The sequence below is a fragment of the Heterodontus francisci genome, chromosome 15, assembly GCF_036365525.1.
Source record: "Heterodontus francisci isolate sHetFra1 chromosome 15, sHetFra1.hap1, whole genome shotgun sequence".
Taxonomy (NCBI): domain Eukaryota; kingdom Metazoa; phylum Chordata; class Chondrichthyes; order Heterodontiformes; family Heterodontidae; genus Heterodontus; species Heterodontus francisci.
This window is the reverse complement of record NC_090385.1, coordinates 13,472,001-13,498,530: the sequence shown is the minus strand read 5'-3', so window position 1 is coordinate 13,498,530 and position 26,530 is coordinate 13,472,001. Positions and strand designations below refer to the sequence as shown.

Here is a 26,530-nt window from a genome sequence, read left to right as displayed (position 1 = left end):
ATAGAAAATGCAGGGGTGAAGTAAAAAAGGAAATTAGAAAAGCAAAGAGAGGACATGAAAAATTATTGACAGGTAAAATCAAGGAAAACCCAAAGATGCTTCATCAGTACATTAAGAGCAAGAGGATAATTAAGGAAAGTGTAGGGCCTATCAGAGATGTACAAGGAAACTTATGCGTGGATGCAGAAGATATGGGCAGGGCTCTTAATGAGTTTTTTGTCTCTGTCTTCACAAAGGAGAGGGTTGGTGCAGATATTGTAGTTATAGGAGTGTGAAATATTAGATACGATAAGCATGAGAGGAAGTACTAAACATCCTTGAAAGTGGATAAATCGCCAGAGCCAGATGGAATGCATCCAGATTGTTGAAGGAAGCCAGGGAGGAAATAGCAGGTGAGCTGAGGATCATCTTCAAATCCTCACAGATAGAGGCAAGGTACCAGACGATTGGAAGTCTGCGAACGTTGTACCATTATTTAAAAAGAGTGTGAGGGATAGGCCAAATAATTATAGGCCAGTCAGTCTGACCTCAGTGGTGGGTAAATTGTTAGAATCAATTCTGAGGGACAGGTTAAGCTGCCACTTAGAAAGGCACGGATTAATCAGGGATAGTCAGCATGGATTTAATAGGGGAAGGTCATGTCTTACTAACTTAATTGAGTTTTTTGAGGAAGTAATAAGGAGGATTGATGAGGGTAGTGCAGTGGATGTGGTCTACATGGATTTTAGTAAGGCATTTTGACAAGGTCCCACATGGCAGACTGGTCAGTAAAATGAAAGCCCATGGGATACAGGTGAATGTGGCTGGTTGGATCCAGAATTGGCTCAGGGTTAGGAAACAAAGGGTAGTAGTCAACAGATGCTTTTGTGAATGGAAAGCTGTTTCCAGTGGCGTTCCACAGGGCTCAGTGTTGGGTCCCCTGCTGTTTGTGGTATATATTAATGATTTGGATTGTGGGAGGCATGATTGGGAAATTCGCTGATGACACAAAAATTGGCCATGTAGTTGTTAGTGAATAGGATAGCCGTAGACTCCAGAATGATATCAATGGTTTGGTTGAGTGGGCGGAAAAGTGGCAAATGGAATTCAATCCAGAGAAGTGTGAGGTAATGCATTTGGGGAGGGCAAATAAAGCAAGGGAATACACAATAAATAGGATATTAAGGGGGAGAACAAGTGAGAGACCTTGGAGTGCATGTCCACGGGTCCCTCAAGGTGGCAGGACAGGTAAAGTGGTATGGTAAAGGCATATGGAATGCTTTCCTTTATTGGCTAAGGTATAGAATACAAAAGCAGGGATGTAATGCTGGAACTGTATAAAATGCTGATTAGGCCACAGTTGGAGTATTACATACAGTTCTGGTCACATTACAGAAAGGACCTAATTGCTCTGGAGATAGTACAAAGGAGATTTACAAGAATGTTGCCAGGGCTTGAAAGTTGCAGCTATGAGGAAAGATTGGATAGGCAAGGGTTGTTTTCCTTAGAAGAGAGGAGGCTGAGGGGTGACATAATTGAGGTGTACAAAATTATGAGGGGCCTAGATAGAGTAGATAGGAAGGACTTGTTTCCCCTAGCGGAGAGGTCAATTACCAGGGGACAGAGATTTAAGGTGATTGATAGAAGGATTAGAGGGGACATGAGGAAAAACTTTTTCACCCAGAGGGTTGTGGGTATCTGGAATTCACTGCCGGGATCAGTGGTGGAGACAGAAACCCTCAACTCTTTTCTAAGATACCTGGACATGCACCTGCAGTGCTGTAACCTGCAAGGCCATGGACCAGGTGCTGGAAGGCGGGATTAGATTGGGCGGCTAATTTTTTCCAGCCGACACGAACACGACGGGCTGAATGGCCTCCTTCTCTGCTGTAATTTTTCTATGGTTCTACGGTTCTATATGCAAATTGAAGTCACTCACGATTACTGTATTGCCACATGCTTCTCTAATCTCCTGCTTAATACCATACCCCACACTACCACTCCTGTCTGGTGGCCTATAAACAACTCCTACCAGTCTTTACAAAATATTGCAGATGCTGGAAATCTGAAATAAAAACAAAAAGTTCTTGAAATACTCAGCAAGTCTGACAGCAGCTGTGGAGAGAGAAGCAGAGTTAACATTTCAGGTCGTGACCTTTCATCAGAACTGTTCCTACCAATGCTTGCTGTTTCATAGCTCCATATACTTAAATTGGTTAATTTCTTAATTGCCTGCTCATTGAGAAGAAATCATTTACCCTTCAAAAGGGTTTTCTTTGGCACATAATGCTTAAGGTGGGATTGTTAATTTAACCTGGGAAGTGCTAAATCACTTTCTACACAAACAGAAGGAGCGGAACCCAGTTGTATTAAGGATTATGGAGGCCCGAAGGCGGAAGTGAAGTCAGGTGCGGGGCGGAACGGAAGTACGGTCTGTTTGTGTAGGGGAAGTGAGGTCAGGTACGGGGCAGAAGTTCCTTTGATGTGTCGGGGGAACGGCTGGGAAGGAAGTGAGGTCAGTTGCGGGGCGGAAGTGTGGTTTGTCTGTCGGGGACAGCTGGGAAGGAAGTGAGGTCAGTTGCGGGGCGGATGTGCGGTCTGTGTGTAGGGGCCGAGCGGGTGTGAAGTGAATGGGAGCCGGGAGTGTTGCAAGGCAATTGCGGCGAGTAAGTGCAGCTATTTTATGTTCTCGGTTATGGTTAAAGTTGGTTTCGCCGACTGCTCCTGTCAGGCCTGAATTCCCCCGGTGTAGGGGCTTGCCGTCACTGTGTCCAGGGACCACCCTGAGTATCAGTTTTCAGGGCCCTGGGACTATATGACGCCCCCTGGCCCTGTATTTATGTTCCATGTTTACTATTGAGGGGGAGCTGTTTCTGGCTCTCTAATAAGACCAGGTGTCAGTTTTGGTTCTCGGTCTCTAGGTTCTGGGTATCTATGCTGACACCCCAGTGCAGGACTGAGGGACTGCTGCCCAGAGGTGCTGTCTTTCAGCTGAAATATTGATCTGAATCTTTGTCTGCTTGCTTGGGTGGATGTCAAAGATCCCATGGCAATGTTTTAAAGAACAGCAGGGGAGGTCTCCCTGGTGTCCTGGCCTATATTTAGATATCAATCAACATTACAAAAAAAACAGATTATCTTGTTGGCAGTTGTTTTCTACATTATAACAGTGACTACACTTCAAACGTATTTCAATAACTGTGAAGTATTTTGGGATGTCATGAAAGGCACTATGTAGATGCAGGATTTTCTTTTAAAATGTTTTAAATTTCTACAGTGCAAATTGGGTGTGAAGTTGCAAATTGCCCAAGTAAGGAGAGAAAGGACTTGTGTTTTTATAGTGCTCTTCATGGCCTCAGGATGCTTCAAAGCCCTTTAGGAATGTGGGAACAGCAATCGGCCATTCATCCCCACGAACTGCTATTCAGTTTGTATCTTTATTAATTGGCAATGGTTCTGTAGCCATTGATACCCTTATCTAATGAAAATCTTTCAATCTTCAGTTGAAATTTTCAATTGACCTCCAGCTTCAACAGCCAATGAAGTATTTCTGAAGTGTTGTATTATAAGAGACTCCCTTCAGGGAGCCTGGGTCCTCGTTCTGCTGTCATGTTGGGCAGTGATGCTAACTTCACATGTCCAATGTCAATGCACCATGAGTGCAAAGTGATAGCTGTAGTGTGAAGAGCATTGGTTTGAAATTAACAGTCGGCAATTAGGACACCAGTGGGGAGGGTGAATTATCGCTTGTGTTGCAGTTTATGTAGTGCACATCACCATCAGATCAGAATGTGCTGGTTGAAGTGAGGATACTGCAAATAATCACTTGCAGATGTCAGTTAACATGATGGTGAGAATATTGATAGATAGAAGCTTTGTGATGTCTTGTGAGAGTTATGCATTTTTGCCTGGAGTTTTGAAGGATTCTTTAAGATGCAAGTATGTGTGATGACTTAATTGCAGCAACCTTTGTGTTGTCTGACTTGGCCAAGGATGTAGTGCAGTCTAATCACCATCTTAAAGCAATGGAGTCAGTTGGAGGCATCACCTGGAGACTGGGTATGTGAACACTCAGTCATATATATGGTGCGTTCTTTGCTTCTCTACAACACAGTCAAGGTAGACAAACAGTTGTTGCTGAAATGCTCTCAATGCTGGGACCACAATTGCGTGGGTTGCATGCATGCTGTGGTCAAGATTGGTGATGAGGCACTTGCTCATGTTATACTTAGTTCTGCCAACCATCATCCTGCTCGTGAGGAATTCCAAGAAAGTGGCAAGAGAGGACTGAAATTGTCAGTGGTCCAATGACCAATGAGTAATGAGTGTTGTTTTGAAGGGGCACTATCAATAGAGACTCTTTGCCATGAGAGGTTAGGCTTGGTGATGGCAGGTTCATAATTTGATAGCCAAGTCAGGATACTTTACCAACTGTCCTGAGTTGTTTAGATCTGGAGCTTTTGATCTGTCATTTTATTCATTCACTAACAAGGCCAGCATTTACTGCCCATCGAGAGGTTGTGGTGAGCCACCTTGAATACAACTGAGTGTCTTGTAGGGCCACTTTAAAGGACAGTTAAGAGTCAAACACACTGCTGTGGATCTGGAGTCACATATAGGCCTGAAGGCAGGTTGCCTTCCTTAAAGGGCATTGAGTGAACCAGATGGGTTTTCACAACAATTCACTAGTCTTGTGGGTCACCATTACTGAGACGAGCTTTTTATTCCTTATTTTATTTAATTGCATTTGAATTTCCCAGCTGCCGTGGTGGGATTTGAACTCGTGTCTCTTTAGTCTAGGCTTCTGGGTTACTAATGCAGTAACATAACCACTCTGCTACTGTTCCTGTCACTGGGGGTTGGGATTCTCTTGGTTCTCGATAATTCTTTGTCAGTACCCAGTGAGTGAGATCATCTCAGATGATAAATGAGCCAGGGTAGCTTACCAGTGCTTTGTGCTTGTAAGTCGTGGGAGTTGAGTTGGCTATGCTTTATCAGTAATCCTGTGCATCAATGGTCCCTAAACCTCGTTCTTGCTAATCTGTGTCTAAGTTCTCCTGACTTGGGTAAATGTGGTGTGTTTGTAGGGCGAGTGAGCAGTTCATAGCAGAGCAGCAGCAACTCTGTGGAGTTTTCAGTAGCTTGGTTTTGACTGTTTTGAAGAAAATGCTGCTGAACTAGGATAACAAGACTGAGGGGTCATGTTTCTACTAGGTTGAATTTTTCTTCCAGCACAATTCACCCAAAATCAGCCAAACCAACTCAAAAGATTGAGGAATCTCAAGTGTGAATTATGCTTGGCACAAATCGAGTTTCTGTACTATTTGTTAGTTTAAAATAAATTACACTAGAAGGTGGTCCTGCCCAGAAAATTGGCCTTATCCCAAGATTGAAGTCATCACCATAGCAAGTTTCTGCTAATTGTGCTCGTTTGCAGGTGTTCCAGGAGGCTCTTAATATGTGGATTTAATAGGCACCAGGATACAGACACCTTTTTAAAAGCTTTTAAATATGAAAAAAAATTACTAAGAAACAGAGGACTACATCAATGTAACCAGTAAATAGCGCTCCATGGTTTTTTAAAAGTCATTTTCAGTTATTTGAAGTTGAGTTACTCACCGATAGTGGATTGACACTGATTTGAAATGCTTATTTTTTGTGATTATCTCATTTTTAGCTGTATTAATCATGAATATTTTAAAATGAAGATAAAATTAATAATTACGTTCTAAAACCAATTTCACTGGTTCATGGAGGTATTTGCATTTGATATGCAAATGAGTTTGAGCACAACTTGAGCAAAAAATTCAACTCTCAATCAAGCACAGTTTATACCTGGATTGCCAATTGCATCTAAAGAGATAACTCTACCTCTCCTAGGTTTTATACAGCAAACAATCATGTTAGCACGTAAACTATCATAAGTGTATGGACAAGTCCTAAATTTTATGACCATTCACTTGACTCAAAAGATGAGGGCAGCAGCTGCAGGCAAACACCCATCACCTCTGAGTGCCCCTCCCAAAATAGCACACCATCCTCACTTGGACGTATATGACCATTCCTTCATGGCCACTGTGTCAATATTGTGGAACTCACTAACTGACAGCATCAAGGAAACACCTTCACCACAGGAGCTGCAGCAGTTCAAGAAGGCTCACTGCCACCTTTCCAAGGGTAAAGAGGAATGGGCAAAGTGCTGGACTTTTTAGTGACGTGCATGTCCTGAGAATGAATAACCAAAGATTGTTTATAGGTGGGGTGAGGGGGAGAAAGTCTTGGTTACAGTTACTCACATTCTGGAACTGGAGTAAACCATTTCATTCCCCCCTTCCCTTTCTCTCTCTTCTCTTTTCTCCCCCCCCCAAATCTCTACAAAGTGCACCTTTGATTTTTACAATTGCTGCAAGGATTCCATAGATCTTTTTGGGGCTGGTCAGGTGGACTGAATGGATGTTTGTGCCCTGTACCTTCCTGCGTTCTTATCATGCCATCAGGTTAACCCTTAGAACCATAGTCTGATGAACCCAGTGGATGTTTTAAGTTCGATTGGTGTTTTATGATTCAGGTGTGAGTGCAGGTGACTTGATTTCATTGAATGCTGTTGAGTAGCAGTGATTATGAAATGTGTAAAATCTATGTAGTTCAGGTTGCATTCCCACTTGCACAGACGTTTGAATGTTATAAGCGCCACAGGCATGAATTAAAATAGAAATTTCTTTTAGACTTTAAACAAAAAATTTGAAGCAAATGGAATGGATCACATTAGAACACCCATGAGAATGTATAAGAATGATACCAAAGCTAAAAATATTAAATTATGCTGACCAGTTGCATTGTCTAAGCTTGTATTCCCTGTGTTTAGAAGATTTAGTTGAGGTATTGAAAATGATTTAAGGATTCAAAGGGTAGATAGACACTATTCCCTCTGTTGGGGTGGCGGGTGGTGCTGGAAAACAGAACAAGGAGGCATGACCTGAGCCACTAGTTTTGATCCATATGCTCTCCTAACTCATCTATTCAGATTTGCTGGGGCGGCGCAGTGGTTAGCACTGCAGCCTCACAACTCCAGCGACCCGGGTTCAATTCTGGGTACTGCCTGTGTGGGGTTTGCAAGTTCTCCCTGTGTCTGCGTGGGTTTCCTCCGGGTGCTCCGGTTTCCTCCCACATGCCAAAGACTTGCAGGTTGATAGGTAAATTGGCCATTAGCAATTGCCCCTAGTATAGGTAGGTGGTAGGGAAATATAGGGACAGGTGGGGATGTGGTAGGAATATGGAATTAGTGTAGGATTAGTATAAATGGGTGGTTGATGGTCGGCATAGACTCGGTGGGCTGAAGGGCCTGTTTCAGTGCTGTATAACTAAACTAAACTAAAACTTAACAGAGCTGGACTGTTTGTATATGGGGTGTGGGAGTTTCTGGCTAGGCCAGCATTTATTGTCCATCCCTAATTGCCATTGAGAAGGTGGTGATGAGCTGCTGGCTTGAACCACTGCGGTCCATGTGAGGTAGGTACACCCACAGTGCTGTTAGGAAGGGAGTTCCAGGATTTTGACCCAGCGACAGTGAAGGAACGCCAATATAGTTCCAAGTCAGGATGGTGTGTGACTTGGAGGGAACTTGCAGGCAGTGGTGTTCCCATGCATCTGCTGCCCTTGTCCTTCTGGGTGGTAGACGTTGTGGGTTTGGCAGGTGCTGTCGAAGGAAGTGTGGTGAGTTGCTGCAGTGCATCTTGTAGATGGTACACACTGCTGCCACTGTGCGTCAGTGGTGAAGGGAGTTAATGGTGATGGATGGGTCCCAATCAAGCAGGCTGCTTTGTCCTGGATGGGGTCAAGCTTCTTTCAGTGTTGTTGGAGCTGCACCTAGCAAGTGGAGAGTATTCCATCACACTCCTGACTTGTCCCTTGTAGATGGTGGGCAGGCATTGGGGAGTCAGGAGGTGAGTTACTCACCACAGAATTCCTAGCCTCTGATCTGCTCTTGTAGCCATAGTATTTATGTGGCTGCTGCAGTTCAGTTTTTAGTCAATGGTAGCCCCCAGGATGTTGATAGTGGAGGATTCAGCGATTTGTAATGCCATTGAATGTCAAGGGGAGGTGGTTAGATTCTCTCTTGTTGGAGGTGGTCATTATGTGGCATGAATGTTACTTGCCATTTATCAACCCAAGCCTGAATGTTGTCCAGACCTTGTTGCATCTCTGCACAGGCTGCTCCAGTATCTGAGGAGTTGCAAATGTTGAATATTGTGCAATCATCAGCAAACATTCCCACTTCAGACCTTATGATGAAGAGAAGGTCATTGAAGCAGCTGAAAATGGTTGGGCCTAGGACACTACCCTGAGGAACTCCTGCAATGATGTCCTGGGACTGCGATGATTGACCTCCAACAACTACAACCATCTTCCTTTGTGCTAGGTATGACTCCAACCAGCGGAGTGTTTCCCCCTGATTCCCATTGACTTCATTTTTGCTATGGCTTCTTGATGCCATACTCGTTCAAATATAGGCAGTCACACTCACCTCGCCTCTTGAGCTCAGCTCTTTTGTCCATATTTGGATAAAGGCTGTAATGAGGTCAGGAGCTGAGTGGCCCTAACGGAACCAAACTGAGCGTCAATGAGCAGGTTATTGCTAAGTAAGTGCCACTTGATAGCACTGTTGATGACACCTTCCAACACGAGCGTAGACTGATGGGGCGGTAACTGGCTCGGTTGGATTTGTGTACAGGACCTACCTGGGCAATTTTCCACATTGTTGGGTAGATCCTAATGTTGTAGCTGTATTGGAACAGCTTGGATTGGGGCACGGCTAGTTCTGGAGCACAAGTCTTTTCAGTGCTGTTGCCGGAATGTTGTCATGTCTCATAGCCTTTGCAGTGCCTTCAGCCATTTCTTGATATCGCTTGGAGTGAATCGGATTGGCCGAAGACTGGCGTCTGTGATGCTGGGGACCTCAGGAGGAGGCCGAGATGGATCATCCACTTGGCACTTCTGGCTGAAGGTTGTTGCAAATGCTTCAGCCATGTCTTTTGCATTAGTGTGCTGGGCTCCCCCATCATTGAGGATGGGGATATTTGTGGAGCCTCCTCCTCCTGTTAGTTGTTTAATTGTCCACCATTCACGACTGGATGTGACAAGACTGCAGAGCTTAGATCTGACCTGTTGGTTGTGGGATTGCTTAGCCCTATTTATGACATGCTGCTTCCGCTGTTTGGCATGCACGTAGTCCTCTGTTGTACATTCACCAGGCTGACTCCTCATTTTTTAGGTATGCCTGGTACTCCTGGTATGCCCTCCTGCACTCTTCTTTGAACCCATTGATGTCAGGAAGCATGTCACACGAAGGGTAATAGAAACCTGGAACACTCTTTCCCCCAAAAAAAGACTGAGGCTGAGTTTCAATTGAAAATTTCAAAACTGAGTGATAGATTTTTGTTGGGTAAGGGTATAAAGGGATAGGGAATCAAGGCAGGTTGTTCGAGTTATGGTACAAATCAGCCTCTATCTAATTGAATTGTGGGGCAGAATGGCCGCCTCCTGTTCCTATGTTCATAACCTGTTCTTGCTGGTTGGTTCATAGAAAGTATTCTCATTCAGTGTGATTTTTATTTGCTTTAGTATGTCCCACAAAAGTTGTTTCCTTGGACCCAGAACACCAATGGAAGTTGAATTGATGGTAAAACAGCTAAAAGATTTAGACAAAGAAACCTTCAGAAAAATACTCAAAGGTAAGTATTTATATTTATTACTTGGGATTGTAATTTTTCTAAGAAAATGAGCATCAAATGATATGTTTCTTTCATTTTAAAAATTCAAGATTGGTAGTTATAATGTCTAAAATATTTATAGCAAAATCTATAAATGAATGTCTCCTGAAAAAGCAGGCACTTATTCAGAGACCCAAAGAGCTTTTGTGGTAAAATGTAACTCTGAATCCATGGACACTCGCAAATTCCGAACTATGGACAGCATTCAATGCCACCGAGCATTTTTACAACTTAAAACATGGGACGCATACTGTTGCAAAGCTGCTGTATCTGGAACTTTCACCACTGATGCTTCCCCTTGCAGCTTGCTTCCTTTCTGCCCTCAAATTCTGCTCAGGTCAGTGCATGCTGTCGGTCAGCGTGAGGTGGCAGCAGATCTTTACCCAGCATCCATAGCGGCAGAGAAACAGCTGTATCTCTGAACGCTTGCACTGCTCTGTCCCAGGGATAGAGCAGTTTCCCTGCTGCAATGGATGCTGGATAAAGAACTCACCGTTCTACTGAAAATTGTTAATTACGTACATGGACCACTTTGGGGGGGGGAGAAAACAGACAGCTGCGGCCAGCCCGTAAGCTGTCTAGTTTACAGGTTTCACCGAATTGTCTGCATGTCACAGCTGATGTATTTGCATCAACAGCGTTTTGACTTTCGTCTTGTGCAAATACCCCTTTCCCCTTCAACAGCTTTTAACTCTTAATCTGGGCTGACACTTAAACAGGGGCACGCTGCACTATTGGAGGTACTATCTTTTGGACTTTGGAAACCGAACTCTGTTTCTCTCTCCACAGATGTTGCCAGACCTGCTGAGTTTTCCAACAATTTTTTGTTTTTTTTTATGTAAACAGATTATTTATCTCATTGCTGTAAGTGGACCCTTGCTGTGTGTAAATTGACATTAAAGCTCTTCAGGACTTCCTGAGGGTGTGAAAGGTATAAATAAAGTCCTTTTTCCTTTTCAATGTTCAAGTTCATCCCTGACTTGAAATTATAGTCCTGTAGCTAAGCATCGTACATGCTAAGAGAAAGGTTTGTCCTCAGACAGGTGATCATCGACCCTTCCAAACTCTCTCCATCACAGCTGCTCTTGTCTTTATTTTACGGTTGCTACCCTCATTACTGATCTTCTGAACATTCCTCTCTTCATTTGAGCTCTCCATGCCATCAAGTCGAATAATTGAATACATATTAAGGGGAAAATACTGAGTCGTATAGAGGAACAGAGGGACATCGGAGTGAATGTCCACAGATCCCTGAAGGTAGCAGGGCCGGTCGATAAGCTGGTTAAGAAGGCATATGGAATCCTTTCCTTTTAGCTGAGGTATTGCATAATCTATAAATCATTCGTTAGGCCACAACTTGAGTACTGTGTGCAGTTCTGGCCACCTCATTACAGAAAGGATGTAATTGCACTAAAGAGGGTACAGAGGAGAATTACGAGGATGTTGCCAGGACTGGAAAAATGCAGCTATGAGGAAAGATTAGATCGGCTGGGGTTGTTCTCCTTGGAACAGAGATGGCTGAGGGGAGATCTGATTGAAATGTACAAATGTTTGAGGGGCCTGGATAGAGTGGAGGTGAAGGGCCTATTCACCTTAGAGGTTATAGACTAGGGAGCATAGATTTAAAGTGATTGGTGGAAAAATTAGAGGGAAGATGAGGAAAAACTTTTTCACCCGAGGGTGGTGGAGGTCTGGAGCTCACTGCATGACAGGGTAATTGAGGCAGAAACTCTCAACTCATTTCAAAAGGAGTCTGGATATGCACCTCAAGTGCCGTAATCTGCAGGGCTGCGGACCAAATGCTGGAAGGTGGGATTAGAAAGGGTGGATTGTTGTTCGGCCGGCACAGACACAATGGGCCAAGTGGCCTCTTTCTGTGCCTTAAACTTTCTATGATTCTAAGTACAATCTCTTTCTTCACTCTATATTGTCATTGTGTTGAAACCTAGGGTCATTGCACCATTTCCTTCTCTTGTCATTCCTAGAATCTCAAAACCATGGACTCCTGAACTCTTCTCCCTCCCCCTTCTCCTGGTATTCCTGTTCCTTGCATAGTCTATTGCTCTTTTCACACCTGGGTGGCATTATTCAGATATAATTCTCAGTTTTGCCTGTCAAAATGAGACGCATTAATTTTGTCATATGGAACATTAATTTTGAACTATTATTGGATTTGAAATCTCTTTATTTAAAGAGACCACAGCAGTGGCTGAAAACGTGGCTGCACATATTTGCATTCTAAAAGACAGTTGAATAAGAGACAATGGAACTGCTCACTGATTCAATTAACAAAGATTGGTCTGGGCAGCAGTGATGGTCTGGTTAATTTTGGTTAACCGTAACTGAATTAGAGTTTTAACGTTAATAAACTTACACCTTGTTTAAATCTAAGAAAACGTGTTTGGTTGATTTCTTTGCCATTACAATTAGAGGGCACTGAACACTAATTCACTGAGGGGAAGTTAAAAACATAGTGTTTTAAAAATTAAACCCTGTTACGGCCAAACCAGGCAAAGGCTGAGAGGGGAACCCGAGACCCCTGCCTCACCTGGTCATTACACTTTTTAAAAAAAAAAGATATCTTTTAAGTGCAACTTTCAGGAATGTAGTGGAACAAAGCCGTTGTCATTATGAAAAATGCTTATTGCTTTCCTGTGTTTTAATGGGGCAGGCTGTATGGTACATTCATCACGTTAAGAGGAAGCAATGTTTTGGAATTTAAGTGCTTTTTTTGAAATATTAAAACTAATGTGTGCAGACAAAAATCATCTTGCAACAGCCAATCTTCTGAACTAAAACTGTAGTAAACGTGATTGTCTCTCGTAGCGGTTGTCAACTCGCTTGAAGGAAAAGACTCCAAAGAGTCTGTGAGGAGCATCGCTGAGACAGAGAGCCTATCTGAGCAGCAGCTAAGTTATATCCTAGCAGGCATGCACACTGTGCTTGACGAAGCTCTGCGGTTACCACAGTCTTCCCTCAAACAAGAGGTGAGTGGAACTTAGATTGCCGTTGTAGGTAAGATCCGGGAAAAATCTCATCCTGCACATGGAGCAACTCCACTTGCATTTTATAAATGGGATCTTGCTTATTATGGTAACCAGTCTTCCAGAAAAATATGAAGATGGTAATGGGGAAATTCCACTGGAAGTCTGTACAACCTGTATATTGAGGGTTTTTCAGGTTAGTCATATCGTTGAGTAAACCAAATTCAGGCTAGCCGAGCTGTGCAGGTTATGAAATTCAGTGATTATCAATATTGGGATGTACTAGTGTGTATATCTGCAGCATTCCTATTTCAGTGTTGTTGATCTGATAAATTGAAGACAATGGTTTCTAATCAGTTTTTTTTTATTTGATTTTTTTTCAGGTGTTTAAAGGCGATCTAAGGGACCTCAGGTAATACATTTAATGGTGAAACAAATGTACTAAAAGTTGCTCTCTTTTTGTATTCCTTTCGTGAGTTCATTTGTTATCAATGGTTTGCACTGCACATCCAAGAAAGCAAGGGATTTGTTTTGCCTTTTCTGTGGCTTTTGTAAACTTTCAGTGCTTTTCCTGCAATGGAACAGGGTATGACAGTGAGTTCTGAGCTCACGACAGTGCATTACCATATGAGGAACTGTAAAATAACTTGCCCGAGCCTAGATACAGCAAGATTTGAACATCCTTGATTTTAATTGCTCCACCAGTGCTGACCATGCCTTCAGCTGCCGAGGCCCTACATTCTGGAATTCCCTCCCTAAACATCTGTCTCTTTAAGACCCTCCTTAAAACCTACGTCTTTGACCAAGTTTTTGGTCACCTGCCCCAACATCTCCTTATGTGGCTCAGTGTCAAATTTTGTTTGATAATGGCTCCTGTGAGGCACCTTGGGTCATTTTACTGCATTAAAGGTACATTATAAATGCAAGTTGTTGCTGTTTATAACAAAAACCTTCTGTAGTATAGGCACGTGTTGCAGATATGAATAAAACCAGCGGGATGTGTTGACTGAAGCAAGTGAAGTGATGGAGCCGCTGTCAAAGGTGCTGCATGCTCTTATCTGGAACAGTTGCTTTGCTTCTGACTCTGGTGCATGCATCTGAGCTGCCTGTTTGGCCTCAATTGTGTAGTGGCTAACGCCTGCTCCCAGAGCCTGGGAAACTGGTTTCACTTGTATAAAATCAAAATACTGCAGATGCTGGAAATCTGAAATAAAAACAAGAAATGCTGGAAATACTCAGGTCTGGCAGCATCTGTGGCGAGTGAAGCAGAGTTGACGTTTCAGGTCAGTGACCCTTCATCAGAACTCCGGTTTCACTTGTGCTGCCCTCCAGCAATGGTCTCTAGTCACTGCAGAGTTTTTATGAGACTAATAACACAAATTGTTCAGCAACTTGTTGCAATTTGCCATTCATGGAGTATTCCTTACTCACAAGTTGCTGGATGATTCATACATTAATAATGGTAAGTGTATCAAACGCATCTTTAACTTGGCAGAGAGTTCTAGCCCATTATAAATAAAGGTATATCTGAGGAGCAGAACCAGCAATTGTTTTAGCTGATGCATTTTAATGAACTTTTGTCTTTGATTTCAACAAAAAGTTACATTTCATAGCTATGATGTTTTAATCAGGAATCTTTCCTTTCACTTTTCACAGCCTTAATCACAAAAAGGAATGTTTGAATAATATGCAGTAAGATGATTAAAGATAGCAAGTCCAAGATGGGCTACATTTCAGAACTAAAAAGTACCAATAGTAAAACTCAGACCTTTTTTAATACCTCTAGCCAACATTTTTCTTTAAAACCAATGTCCTGCGAAAAATATTACCAAGTTGAGAATCCTCTAGTTACCTTGAGCATTTGCACATACATTACCGAATAAACTTGCTACAGAAAATTTAAGGCAAGTACTTGATGATATAAGTACCCTTTCAGTGGCTACGTGTATGTTTCTGGAATGCCATTCAATGTTTCCATTGTCCATTGACTCCAACCTCTGCACTGAGTGCACAGGGTGTGAAGTTGGGAGTTTGGTGAGTGAGGGAGCCCGGTGAAGAGGGGAACTATAAATTAAGAAAAATAAATGTAATTAACACCATAAACGCAGGGCAGGTTATGTCACGCTGCAACATGTGGGAGCTCCTGGATGCTGCTTCAATCTTTACAGCCACATCTGTATTAAGTGTCTGCGGCTTGAGGAGCTTCGGCACAGAGTTGATGAACTGGAGGCCGAGCTGCAGACATTGCGATGCGGCAGGGAGAGCAAAGGTTAGCTGTACACTTTGTTCCAGAAGTCAGTCACCCCTTAGGATAGGGTCTTCTGATTTGGTCTGTGGTCAGGGACACGAGGGTGTGACTGTGAGTCAGGCAGCTAAGGGGATTGGGAAGGTGGGAGTGGAGGAGCCTCAGTCCTTGCAATTGAGCAACAAGTTCGAGGTTCTTGCAGTTTGTGTGGACAAGAGCAAGGGCTGAAGTGTGGATGGGCTGATGGACCATGGTACAGGAAGTCATTCAAGTCAGGGAGAGTTAAAAGGAATGTAGGGGTAGTTGAGGACAGTGTAGTCAGGGGATAGACACTGCTCTCTGCAGTCAAGAGTGAGAATCCAGAAGGCTGTGTTGCCTGCCCAGTGCCAGGGTTCGTGACATCTGCTCAGGGCGAGTGAAACTTGCAGTAGGAGGGGGAGGATCCAGTTGTCGTGGTCCATGTAGGTACCAAGACATAGGCAAGACAAGGAAAGAGATTCTCATCGGGAGTACGAGGAGCTAGGCACTAAATTAATGAGCAGGACCTCAAAGTTAACAGTCTCTGGATTATTACCTGAGCCACGTGCAAATTGGCATAGGGTAAATAAGATTAGAGAGATGAACGTGTGGCTGAAAGACTGGTGTGGGAGAAGTGGGTTCTGGTTCATGGGGCACTGGCACCAGTATTGAGAAAAGTCGGGGCTGGACCGTTGGGACGGACTTCACCTGACCCATGCCGGGACCAGTGTTCTCGCGAGTCATATAACTAGGGAAGTAGAGAGAGCTTCAACCTGAATAGAGGGGGGGAAGGGATCATGTCTGGAAAGACTGAGTAAATTAAAGGGAAATGACAAGGCAATAAATCAAGGTAGCAATAAAGGTAATCAGAGTATGGCAGGAAGGGACAGTGATTGCAAACTTGTGTGCCAGCAGATAGGGCCAGAGTTTACAGAAACAGTTTTTAAAAAAAAACTGAATTAAAGGTAAATGCCTGCAGCATTTGCAATAAAACAGAAGAGTTGTCAGCTGAAATAGAGATTCATATGTGAGACGTGATGGCCATTACAGAGATGTGTTGACGAGGAAACCAAAGCTGGGATCTGAATATCCAAGGGTACATGACATTCAGGAAGGACAGGAGTCTGGGAAAAGGTGGTGGGGCAGCTCTCTTAATTCAAGAGGCCAGTAGTACTGTAGTGAGAGATAACCTTGGTTCTAAAGATCAAGATGTGGAATCCGTTTGGGTGGAACTAAAACAGCAAGGGGCAGAAGGCATAGGTGGGAGTTGTTTATAGGCCACCAAACAACAGTGGTAATGTAAATCACAGTATATATCAGGAAATTAGAGGTGCATGTAACAAGGGTAATACCATAATCTTAGGGGATTTCAATCTATATATAGACTGGGTAAACCTAATTAGTACTGTTGAGGACAAATTCTTGGAATGTCTGCGAGATGGTTTTCTAGAGTAGTATGTTAAGGAACCAACTAGGGAACGGGCTATTTTAGATCTAGTATTGTGCAATGACAAAGGGCTAATTAATCTTGTAAAGGAGCCTTTAGGAAAGGGTGACCATAATCTAGAATTTTACATTAAGTTTGTAAGTGATGTAGTTCAATCATAAACTAGGGTCTTGTATCTAAGCAAAGGAAACTATGAAGGTATGAGGGACAAATTGGCTATGGTATATTGGGGAACTATGTTTAAAAGGTATGACATTGGACAGGCAATAGCTAACATTTAAAGAGTTAATAGTTTACAACAAAAATTCATTCCTTTAATGCACAAAAACCAAGCATGGGAAGTGTTCCAATCATGGCTAATGAAAGAAATCAAGGATTGTATTAGATCAAAGGAAGAGGCGTATCAAGTTTCCAAAAAATAATGGTACGCTTGAGGATTGGTAGCATTTTAGAATTCTGTAAAGGAGGACCAAGAAAAAGATTAAGAAAGGGAAATTAAAAATGAGAGTAAACGAGCGAGAAACATAAAAATGGACTGTGAACTCTTCTATAGGTATGTAAAGAGGAAAATATTAACAAATAAATGTGGATCCATTACAAGCAGAGTCAGGAGAATTTATAATGGAAGAAGGAAATGGCAGGGATACTAAACAAATACTTTTTCTCCATGAACACAGACAAATACTAAAACCTCCCAGAAATAATGGAGAATCAAGGGACTAGTGTAAATGAGGAACTGCACGATATTGATATTAGTTTTTTTTTTAAAAGTACTAGCGAAATTAATGGGACTTAAAAGTAGATAAATCTCCTGGACCTGATTGATCTACATCCCAGAGTGTTGAAAGATAGCTGTAGAGATAGTAGATGCATTGGTGGTCATCTTTCAAAATTCTGTAGACTCTGGAATTGTTCCTGCAGATTAGAGGTGGCATTTGTAAGCCCACTATTTGAGAAAGGCTGGAGAGAGAAAAAGGGTTACTACAGACCTGTTAGTCAATTATCAGTCATAAGGAAAATGCTAAATCTATAATAAAGGATGTGAGAACAGGATACTTAGAAAGTAATGGTAGAATTGGGCAGAGTCAACATGAAGGGGAAATCATGTTTAACAAATCTGTTGGAGTTTTTTGAATATGTAACTAGCAGAATAGATAAGGGGGAACCGGTGGATGTGGTATATTTAAATTTTCAGAAAGCTTTTGATAAGGTCCCACACAAAGTTAAATAAACAAAATTAGAGCACATGGGATTGGGGAGAATATACCGGCATGGATTGAGAACTGGTTAACGGACAGAAAACAGAAGGAATAAATGGGTCATTTTCATGTTGGCAGGCTGTGACTAGTGGGATACTGCAAAGATGAGTGCTATTCACAGTCTATATCAATGATTTGGATGTGGGGATTAAATGTAATATTTCCAAGTTTGCAGATGACACAAAACTAGGTGGAAATGAGAGTTGTGAGGAAGATGCTTCAAGAGGATTTGGAGAAGCTAAGCGAGTGGGCAAAAATTTGGCAGATGAAATACAATGTGGAGAAATGAGAGGTTATCCACTTTGGTAGAAAAAACAGAAATAGAGTATTTGTTAAATGGTGAGAGGCTGGGAAGTGTTGAACTTCAAAGGGACTTGGGTGTCCTTGTTCATGAGTTACTGAAAGCTAACATGCAGGTACAGCAAGCAATTAAGAAGGAAAATGGTATGTTGGCCCTTATTGCAAGAGAATGAGACTGGAGGAGTAAAGATATCTTACTGCAATTATATAGAGCCTCAATGAGACCGCACCTGGAGTATTGTATTCAGTTTTGGTCTCCTTACCCAAGGAAAGATATACTTACCACAGAGGGAGTACAATGAAGGTTCACCAGATTAATTCCTGGGATGGTGGGATTGTCCTATAAGGAAAGATTGAATAGGCTGGGCCCTTATTCTCTAGAGTTTAGAAGAATGAGAGGTGATCTCATTCAAACATAAAAAATTCTTACAGGGCTCGACAAGATTGGTGCAGGAAGGATCCCCAGGCTGGGGAGCCTAGAACCAGGGGACAGTCTCAGAATAAGGGGCAGGCCATTTAGGAGTAAGGTGAGAAGGAATTTCTTCACTCAGAGGGTAGTGAATCTTTGGAATTCTCTGCTCTAGAGGACTGTGGAAGCTTAGTCGTCGAGCATGTTCAACACTGAGATCGACATCAAGGGATACGGGGATGGTGCAGGAAAATGGTGTTGAAGTAGAAGATCAGCCATGATCTCATTGAGTGGTGGACTGGGCTCGAAGGGCTGAATGGCCTACTACTGCTTCTATTTCTTATGTTCCAGCCCAGAAAGGGAGCAATCGAAGCTGTGGAGTCTCCTTCCTACAGGTCATAAATTGTTGGCGATTAAAAAAATTATCGTTTTTTTTTTCTTGTTCTTTGTCTCTCTTTTTCTCTCCCTTTCTCAATCCAATCTTTCTTTCCCTCTTTCAGCACCTGATTTGACTCTAACTCACCCTCTTCCCTTCTCTCATTCCTCTGTTTCTTTCTCCAACTGTAAATTTCATTTTTTAAGGAGATAAACTCTGTTCTGTCGTTCACCAATGCCCCATTGCCCTCATGCTGTTATCAGCTTGCATTTCCAGGAATTTGCAGGGCAAAAGATTTTTAAACTGAAAAGTGAGGGGTAAAGTCTAACTGCGAAATTGTGCGCTCCAGCCAATTCTGAGCCAGTGAACTTTGACGTCCTGAACAGCGCAGCTTTTATTTCTAAACTACAGCACTTCACGTTTCATTTAGCTGCTGTTACTAATTTGGTCAATTGAAAATATGTAGAGGATGCACCAAGCACGCTGTGAACCCTTACTGCTGTATTCGGCATCTAAAAATTGTGCCAGTTATTTCCAGTGATCGTACACTTGCCCAGGCAGAGGATAATGAGATTTTATTCATCAACGTCCAGTATTTTCTATTTCACATCAGGTGTGTCAGCACCTAAAGTGGAAAGATAAATGAATGTTTTGGGCGGAGATCTTTTTGTTAGAACGTGCAGAAGATCTCCATTTGGAATGTTATCCTGTTGTGTCTTTTCACAGTTGCTGGTGGCCCTGCTGTGTGTTTTCTGGTATGAAAGGAAAATGGTAGAAACATGCAGGTCAGCATTGGTTAATTGTAGGAAGAGTTTTCAGCATCTGTAGAGAGAGTAAGACTCATTAATATTTCAGACACATTCCTTCCGGGCTGAATGATCAGCAGACATTTTAATCAGGAAAGAGATAAAAGGAAAGGGAGGAACAAATAGGTAAGAAAACATCTGACATGACTATTTTTCTATTCTTAATTCCTTATTTGTACTACCGAAGAGTGTCAGCAGATGGCAGAGGAATTGAAGTTCCATATGTACTCTGTCACTCAAGGTTAACCATTTTAGTTTAAAAGAAGCTACAAGCTGGTGCTTTGCAAATATGTGCTATACTGCAATAGCTAGTAAGATTTTATAACGGTATCATTCCCTCCCATTTGAGAAAAGGCAATTGCAACTTTGCTTCATTTCCAAAATGTGAAGGAAAATACTTTTTGAAGGGCTTCAAAAATCTTCAGACGTTCACTAATGATAGGATTTTACAGCACAGAAGGAGGCAATTTGAACCACCATGCCACTACCAGCTCTCTGAAAGAGCTATCTGATTAGTCCTGCTCTCACCATAACCCTGCGCATTTTCTCCCATTCAACAGCAACAACTTACATTTTATATAGAGTCTTTAACGTGTCTTTAAAATGTCCCCAGGCACTTCACGAGTGTTATCAAACAAAATTTGACACCGAGCAGCATAAGGAGATATTAGGATAGGTGACCAAAAGCTTGGTCAAGAGGTAGGTTTTAAGGAGTGTCTTAAAGGAGGGTAGAGAGGTTTAGTGAGGAAATTCCAGAACTCAGACAACTGAAGGCAATGGTGGAGCGATTAAAATAGGGGATACGCAAGTGAAGCATTTATCCTTTCCTAGGATAAGTTTTCTTTGAGTATAATTTGGTAGCCAACAATAATTTGTGGAACGATCTTTTTTAGTTTGGATCCTATCCAGAGCATAGGGATTGGCCTGGTCAAAGATACCAGTGACGCCCTGTGCAGCTGTGAATGTGGTCCCCCTTCACCCCTCCGTCCTTGTGGGAGAGATATGTTTTCCAGTATAACAAGCCAGGTTTTAAGTTTAAATTGAATGGGTGTGAAATCTCGGGTTGACGAGTGCAGAAGTGGACAATGCTGGTCAAAATGCTTCTCTTTTAATGAATAAAATGGAGTGGAGAGCCAGCAGGAAATTTTGAGAAGGAATTTGAAAAATTTTGCCTGGTCAATATCTAGAACTCAACTAAAATAACCAAAACAGATTATTTTATCATTATCGCTGTCTGTGAGACCTTGCTGTGTGCAAATTGGTCTCTGCCTTTACTGCAATACAGCAGTGACTACACTTCAAAAGTACTTCATTGGTTGTAAAGTGTTTTGGAATGTCCTTGGGTTTTGAAAGATGCTATTTCATTGTTAATTGAAGTAATCACTGAAATGTGGAGCACTAAAGTTAAGTATCAAACATCAAGTTGTCAAGATATGTAACCATTAATTTTATTGCTGAATCCCCTGAATTGTACATGCTTTGTAATTAATGATGTATAAATCATAAGCAGTGCACATTTCAATCTCCAATCTCATTCACTTTGTACCTAAGGAGGGGGGTGGGGAGAAGTCACATGAATTGTGCCTGATGTAATTCTGTCCCAGTTATGTCGAGTTTGTGTAATCTTTTTCCCATTTGTGTTCCTCTGATGTCATTTGTATTAATATTAAGTGTTATGCCACTTAGAATCACTTCAGTTTTAAATTAAGAGCATGTATAGATTTAAAACACCAGTGCCTGAAATATTTTCCTAGTTGCAACTGTGTCCTTGCACTAATCTGTCAAGTGCTTCCGCAGCATTTGTATTTTGTGGTACATAGATATTAAGAATGTGTTATTACAGCGTGTCTAATCTAATGAATGTTAAGTTTCTCAAGCTTCTCTGGGAAAAGATTATTCTCCATTTAGTGAGCTGTTCCAGATTAAGCAATCCTTTCAGTTAAACATTACCTGCAAAGAGATCGTTTTTTTTTCCTTTTGAGAACTCACTTGAGCTTTGCGTAATGGTGTTATAAACAGATTAACTGGTCATTTGTCCCCTTCCTGTTTGTGAGACCTTTTACTGGGTGCAGATTAGTTGTTGTGTCGACCTACGTATCAGTATTGACTAAAAATCATAAGTAAATCATTAGTTGTGAAGTGCTTTCGACCATTCTGAGGGATAAAAAGACTTGCATTCATATAGCACCTTTCATGACACAGGATATCCCAAAGTGCCTTACAGCCAATGAAGTACTTTTGAAGTAAAAACATAAAGTGCTGGAAAAACTCAGGTCTGGCAGCATCTGTGGAGAGAGAAGCAGAGTTAACGTTTCAGGTCAGTGACCCTTCATCAGAACTCAAGTGTACGTATTTTTTTTTTAAAAGTAAAAATAAATTAGGAAATGGAATATTTCCGTGCAGCTTCTTTAATGATTCTCCCATTTCTTCCCTCCCTGGGGATAGCACTCCATTAGTTGAGAACTCCTCGGGCGCATTCTTACTTCCTAAATCCATTTTCCCCATAGTTACATGTAACGCCCCCCCCCCGCCTGTCCCCCTACTGTTAGGCGCTCGCTCCTTGCTTTTCTCCGCCCCCCCCCCCCCCCCCCCGTCCCCTAGCCCCTAGTTCCAGGACGCTCTTCCCCATTTCCCTCTTCTCGGTCAGTCCCTCCCGCATTTGGTCGAGTGGCCGAGAGGAGGGAAGCAGCACGGGCCTGGAGCTAGCAGCTGGAAGGGAGGGTGGGGAGCGGGGAGCGAGTGGCCAGAGAGCGGATTGGGTTGGGGGTAGGAGCGGGGAGCCAGCAGCCAGAGAACGGGGTGGCGGGGGGTGAGGAACAGGGAGCAAGCAGCCGCAGGGGGGGGGGGGCGGGTGGTGGGGGTGAGGGTGAGGGTACGGAAGCGGGGAGCGAGTGGCTGGAGAACGCGGTGGTCGGGGGGTTGGAAGCGAGGAGCGGGATGATTGCTAGGGGGTGAGGGTGGGAGGCCGGGGTAGAAAGCGTCACGGCCTGGAGCGAGCGGCCAGTGGGGCGGGAGAGAGTACCTGATTGTTTTCCTGTGCATGCACCGCTTAGTCCTGGCAAGTGGGAAGCTGCACATGCACAGCATCTGACTGAGTGCAGGAGACCATTTGCACACGTGCGCAGCTGGGAGTGCTCTGATGACTTCGGCGGGCTACTGCTTTGTCAGGAGTCACTTTGTTTTTTTATTTGCTCCACCATTTGTGGCAATACTTTTAGTTGCGAAGGCCCAAGTCCTGGAATTCCCTCCCTAGACCTTTCCGCCTCCACCTTTTTGCCTCTTTTAAGATGCTCCTTAAAACCTACCTCTTTGATCAAGCTTTTTGCTCACCTATCCCGAGACCTCCTTCAGTGACTGTTTTTATTGATATTGATATCACTCTTGCCAAGTGCCTTGGGTCCAATGTTTCCTTGAAACAGTATGGCCACACAGCAACCCAGTGCAGACTGAGCACAAGACGGTCTTTCAGTTACTGTGTGTGTGCACAGCAGCACCAAAAATTTAAAGGTTCCGTGCATTTAAATAAATAGGCTGCACGTAACAAAAGTTAGAGGGGATATTGCTTGGGATGTTTTGCTACATTAAATGCACTAGATATAAATGTAAGTTGTTAATAGTTTTGAGATGCTATTCACTCACTGACTTTCCCTTTTGTTCTAACCTCCCTTTTCCTTCCCTCCTGCACTTGTTTAAATCCTGTTACAGTTTTCCAATTCGATAAAAGGTCAACGACCTGAAACATTCTCTTTCTCCTCAAATGCTGCCTGACCTACTGGGTATTTCTAGCATTTTCTGTTTTTGATTTAAGATTTCCAGCATCTGTAGTATTTTACTTCTGTTGAAAATGAGCATTTCCTGGTATGCACGTTACGCTGTTTGTTGGGGAGTGACTTTGGTGTATATAAAAAAAAAAAAAAAATTTAGATTCCTTTCCCATAACTTGTAGATTGGATTTTACAGTAAACATTTTGAACCAACCCTTTTTGATCAGTACTTAACATATTTTCTGCAATTTATCTATTTCAGGATTCCAGAAGAATTTATTTCTGACTTTGCAAGTGTTGTGTTTGGTAACAGGTTGGTTTATTATTTTTACTTGTTCATCAGATGTCACTGATGCATGCTACAATGATTGATACCCCAGGAAACAATTCTATATTTCAGCTACTTCATGCATGTGTTTATTTTTCTTTGTAGTATTGTCTTCTGAAGAATTAAGTTGTAACAGGGATTCCGGTACTTTAAACTAGTCAGAATAAAGGAAATAAAAGGAAAATACTTTAGATGCTGGAAATTTGAAATAAAAACAAGAAATGCTGGAAATACTCAGCAGGTCTGGCAACATATGTGGCGAGAAGCAGAGTTAACGTTTTAGGTCAGAAGGTAAACTTTGGTTAATCAGCTGACAGCAAAGTGCCTTAAACTAGAACTTTTGGTTTCAAATGTTATTTGTTGGCAGTCTCTATGAGCTTTGAATGATCTGATATTCGGTGACGTAAACACAATAATGGGTTTGTGTGTATTGATTTATGGAGCAGGATTTTGGTGCCACTTTGGGGGTTGGAACGGAGGTGGGCAGGCGTGGAATTTCCCGCCGCTGGATCACAATCCAACGCCTGGCCATTTTCATGGAAGCTGAATTGGGCGTGAGACAGTTACCCGCCGCAAGCAGCAGGTCACTTAAAGAGGCCAATTAAGGCCGTTAATCAGAGGCTTTCTGGAATTTTCTGGTCTGCCTGCGGGCCCACCACAGAGTCGGAGTGTTGGGAGCACGGCAGGTCCCTGGAGGCAGCCTCCTGGTGGCAGACCATTGGGAGTGAGGCCAGTACTCCGCTATCACTTTGAGGCCCCTTCCCTGTTGCCATACCTACCTGGCCACAGTTCCACATTGGCCCTCCAGCTTCGAGAGCCTGCCTGCTGTCCTTAATTGGATGGCAAGCGCACCATGTGGCCACTAATTGGCCAATTCAGCAGCAATCACGGTCAGTTACTGTTCCCGACACGGTGTGGGGTTAGGACCAGCATTTGACCTAGACGTTGGGGTCCTGACCCAAAACGCAAAATCCTGCGCATGGTGTCTGATGCAATGCTTGTGCCGATGAACTGAGTGAAGTCACCAATAACTTTTGTTTATGTATGTTTTTTTAAAAAAAAAGTAATCTGGGAGATGTGGGTTAGATGTTGATCGTATACCCCTGTTCAAATCTAGTCCAGACTGCTGAGATGAAAATCTCTGCATTCTACTTTACCCTGAGCTAAGTTTCCAATTTCATATCGTCTCTTATAAAGACCAGCTGCTTTCACCTCTAATATCACCCATATCTGACTCTGCCTCAGCTCGTCTGTTGCTGAAACCCACATCCATGCTTTAGTTACCTCCTGGTTTTGATTATTTCAATGCTCTGCTTACTGGTTTTCCATCGTCCACTCTCGGTAAACTTGAGCTGCTCCTGCAGTGATGTCCTGAGTTTGAGGTGATTGGCTCCAACAACCACAGCCGTCTTTCTTTGCGTTAGGTATGACTCCAACCAGTGGAGAGTTTTCCCCTGATTCCCATTGATTTCAATTTTGCTAGTGCTCCTGGATGCCATGCTCGGTCAAATACTGCCTTGATATTGAGGGTAGTCCCTCTCACCTCACCTCTGGAATTCAGCTCTTTTGTCCATGTTTGGACTAAGGCTGTAATGAGGACTGGAGTTGAGTGGCCCTGACGAAACCCAAACTAAGCATCGGTGAGCAGGTTGTTGCTGAGTAAGTGCTGCTTGATAGCACTGTTGGCATCACATTCGAGCACTTTGTTAATTATTGGACTCTGCCAGTGCCTCTGTGTCTCTCCCTTGTTACAAAGATACACAGTTTCTTTAATTTTTTTCTCACCTGATGCCCATTCAACTGATAGGACTGCTCTGTTCCCAGACTAAAGTGGACAAAGAGTGATTCTATGGAAATGCCATATTTCTCCTCCCTTTTTCTCTTTTCCTCACCCCACCACCCAACCCCAACCGCTCTTCATCCCTTCCCCTTTGGAGAACTGTCTGACATCTGGTTGTCATGTCCCCACTTCAGTATTGCTGAGACCAGGAAGTTGATGGACTTGGGGGTCGATCTAATATCGCAGTTGAATTGTACACCACTTCCAATTTCATTATTGGTGCTAATATTTTAAAGGTTGCTTTTGCTGACGCCACCACTAGGTGGCGCTGCAAAGGCGCATGCGCAAATGCAGCCTGTTCCACTAAAACGTCACAGTCTGCGATGTCAGGCAGCTGCCAGGATTAAAGATGGCACTGCTCAAATAATCACACGATGGCAACATAAACACATGGCAGCCCACAATGGCGGGAGGGAGGGAGCGAGCGGGCAGGCGGGTGAGCCATTGGTCGGTGAGCGAGTGGTCGGGGAGGGGGCAGGGGGGTTGCCGGGGGAGCTGTGAGGGGGTGGGGGGTGGGTTGGGGTGCTGTGAGCGATCGGGTGGGGGGGGTGGCTGTGAGCAAGCGGGCCGGGGGCTGTGAACAGGTAGGGGGGGGGGTGGTGGTGGAGAGCGCACCCGCTACCAGCAGGGTCTTTGGCCGCACTCTCCCCGCACCCACTGTCTCCCCAACCATCTGCCTGCATTACGCGATGATGTCATCTGCACATGCACCAACCAGTCCTGACACTGGGGAGCGCAGAGGGTGGGAACCAATCTGCGCATGTGGGCAGATTGGCACAGTCGGATGACGTAAGCTGCCGGCTGCGTTGTCAGTAATCACTTTGTATTTTAAACCAGGGTAAGTGGGCTAACTTTAGAATTAAATGGGGTTTGATTTAGCAGTTTTCCAACCAAGCATTTCTGTACTGGGTATATATGAATGCATAAAAGATTAGTTGGGAGTTATGTAGTCAACATTGGCATGCAGTTTACCCAATTGGTTAGTGGGTAAATATAGATAGTATG

At 43.2% G+C, this 26,530-nt stretch overlaps 1 protein-coding gene across 3 annotated transcripts in view; it reads left to right on the top strand.

The window, feature by feature from the left end:
• The first annotated feature begins 2,542 nt into the window (after positions 1 to 2,542).
• The window catches only part of commd5 (COMM domain containing 5), a 56,383-nt gene continuing 32,395 nt past the window's right edge, over positions 2,543 to 26,530 (top strand). For all 3 annotated transcript variants that reach the window (XR_010976423.1, XM_068047126.1, XM_068047124.1), the window contains exons 1-5: positions 2,543 to 2,645; positions 9,601 to 9,710; positions 12,576 to 12,736; positions 13,117 to 13,145; positions 23,620 to 23,670. Coding sequence is in view for 2 of the 3 variants with exons in the window: in XM_068047126.1 (XP_067903227.1) it covers positions 9,602 to 9,710; positions 12,576 to 12,736; positions 13,117 to 13,145; positions 23,620 to 23,670 (350 nt within the window). In the remaining variant the exon portion in view is untranslated. The remainder of the gene's footprint in view (positions 2,646 to 9,600; positions 9,711 to 12,575; positions 12,737 to 13,116; positions 13,146 to 23,619; positions 23,671 to 26,530) is intronic.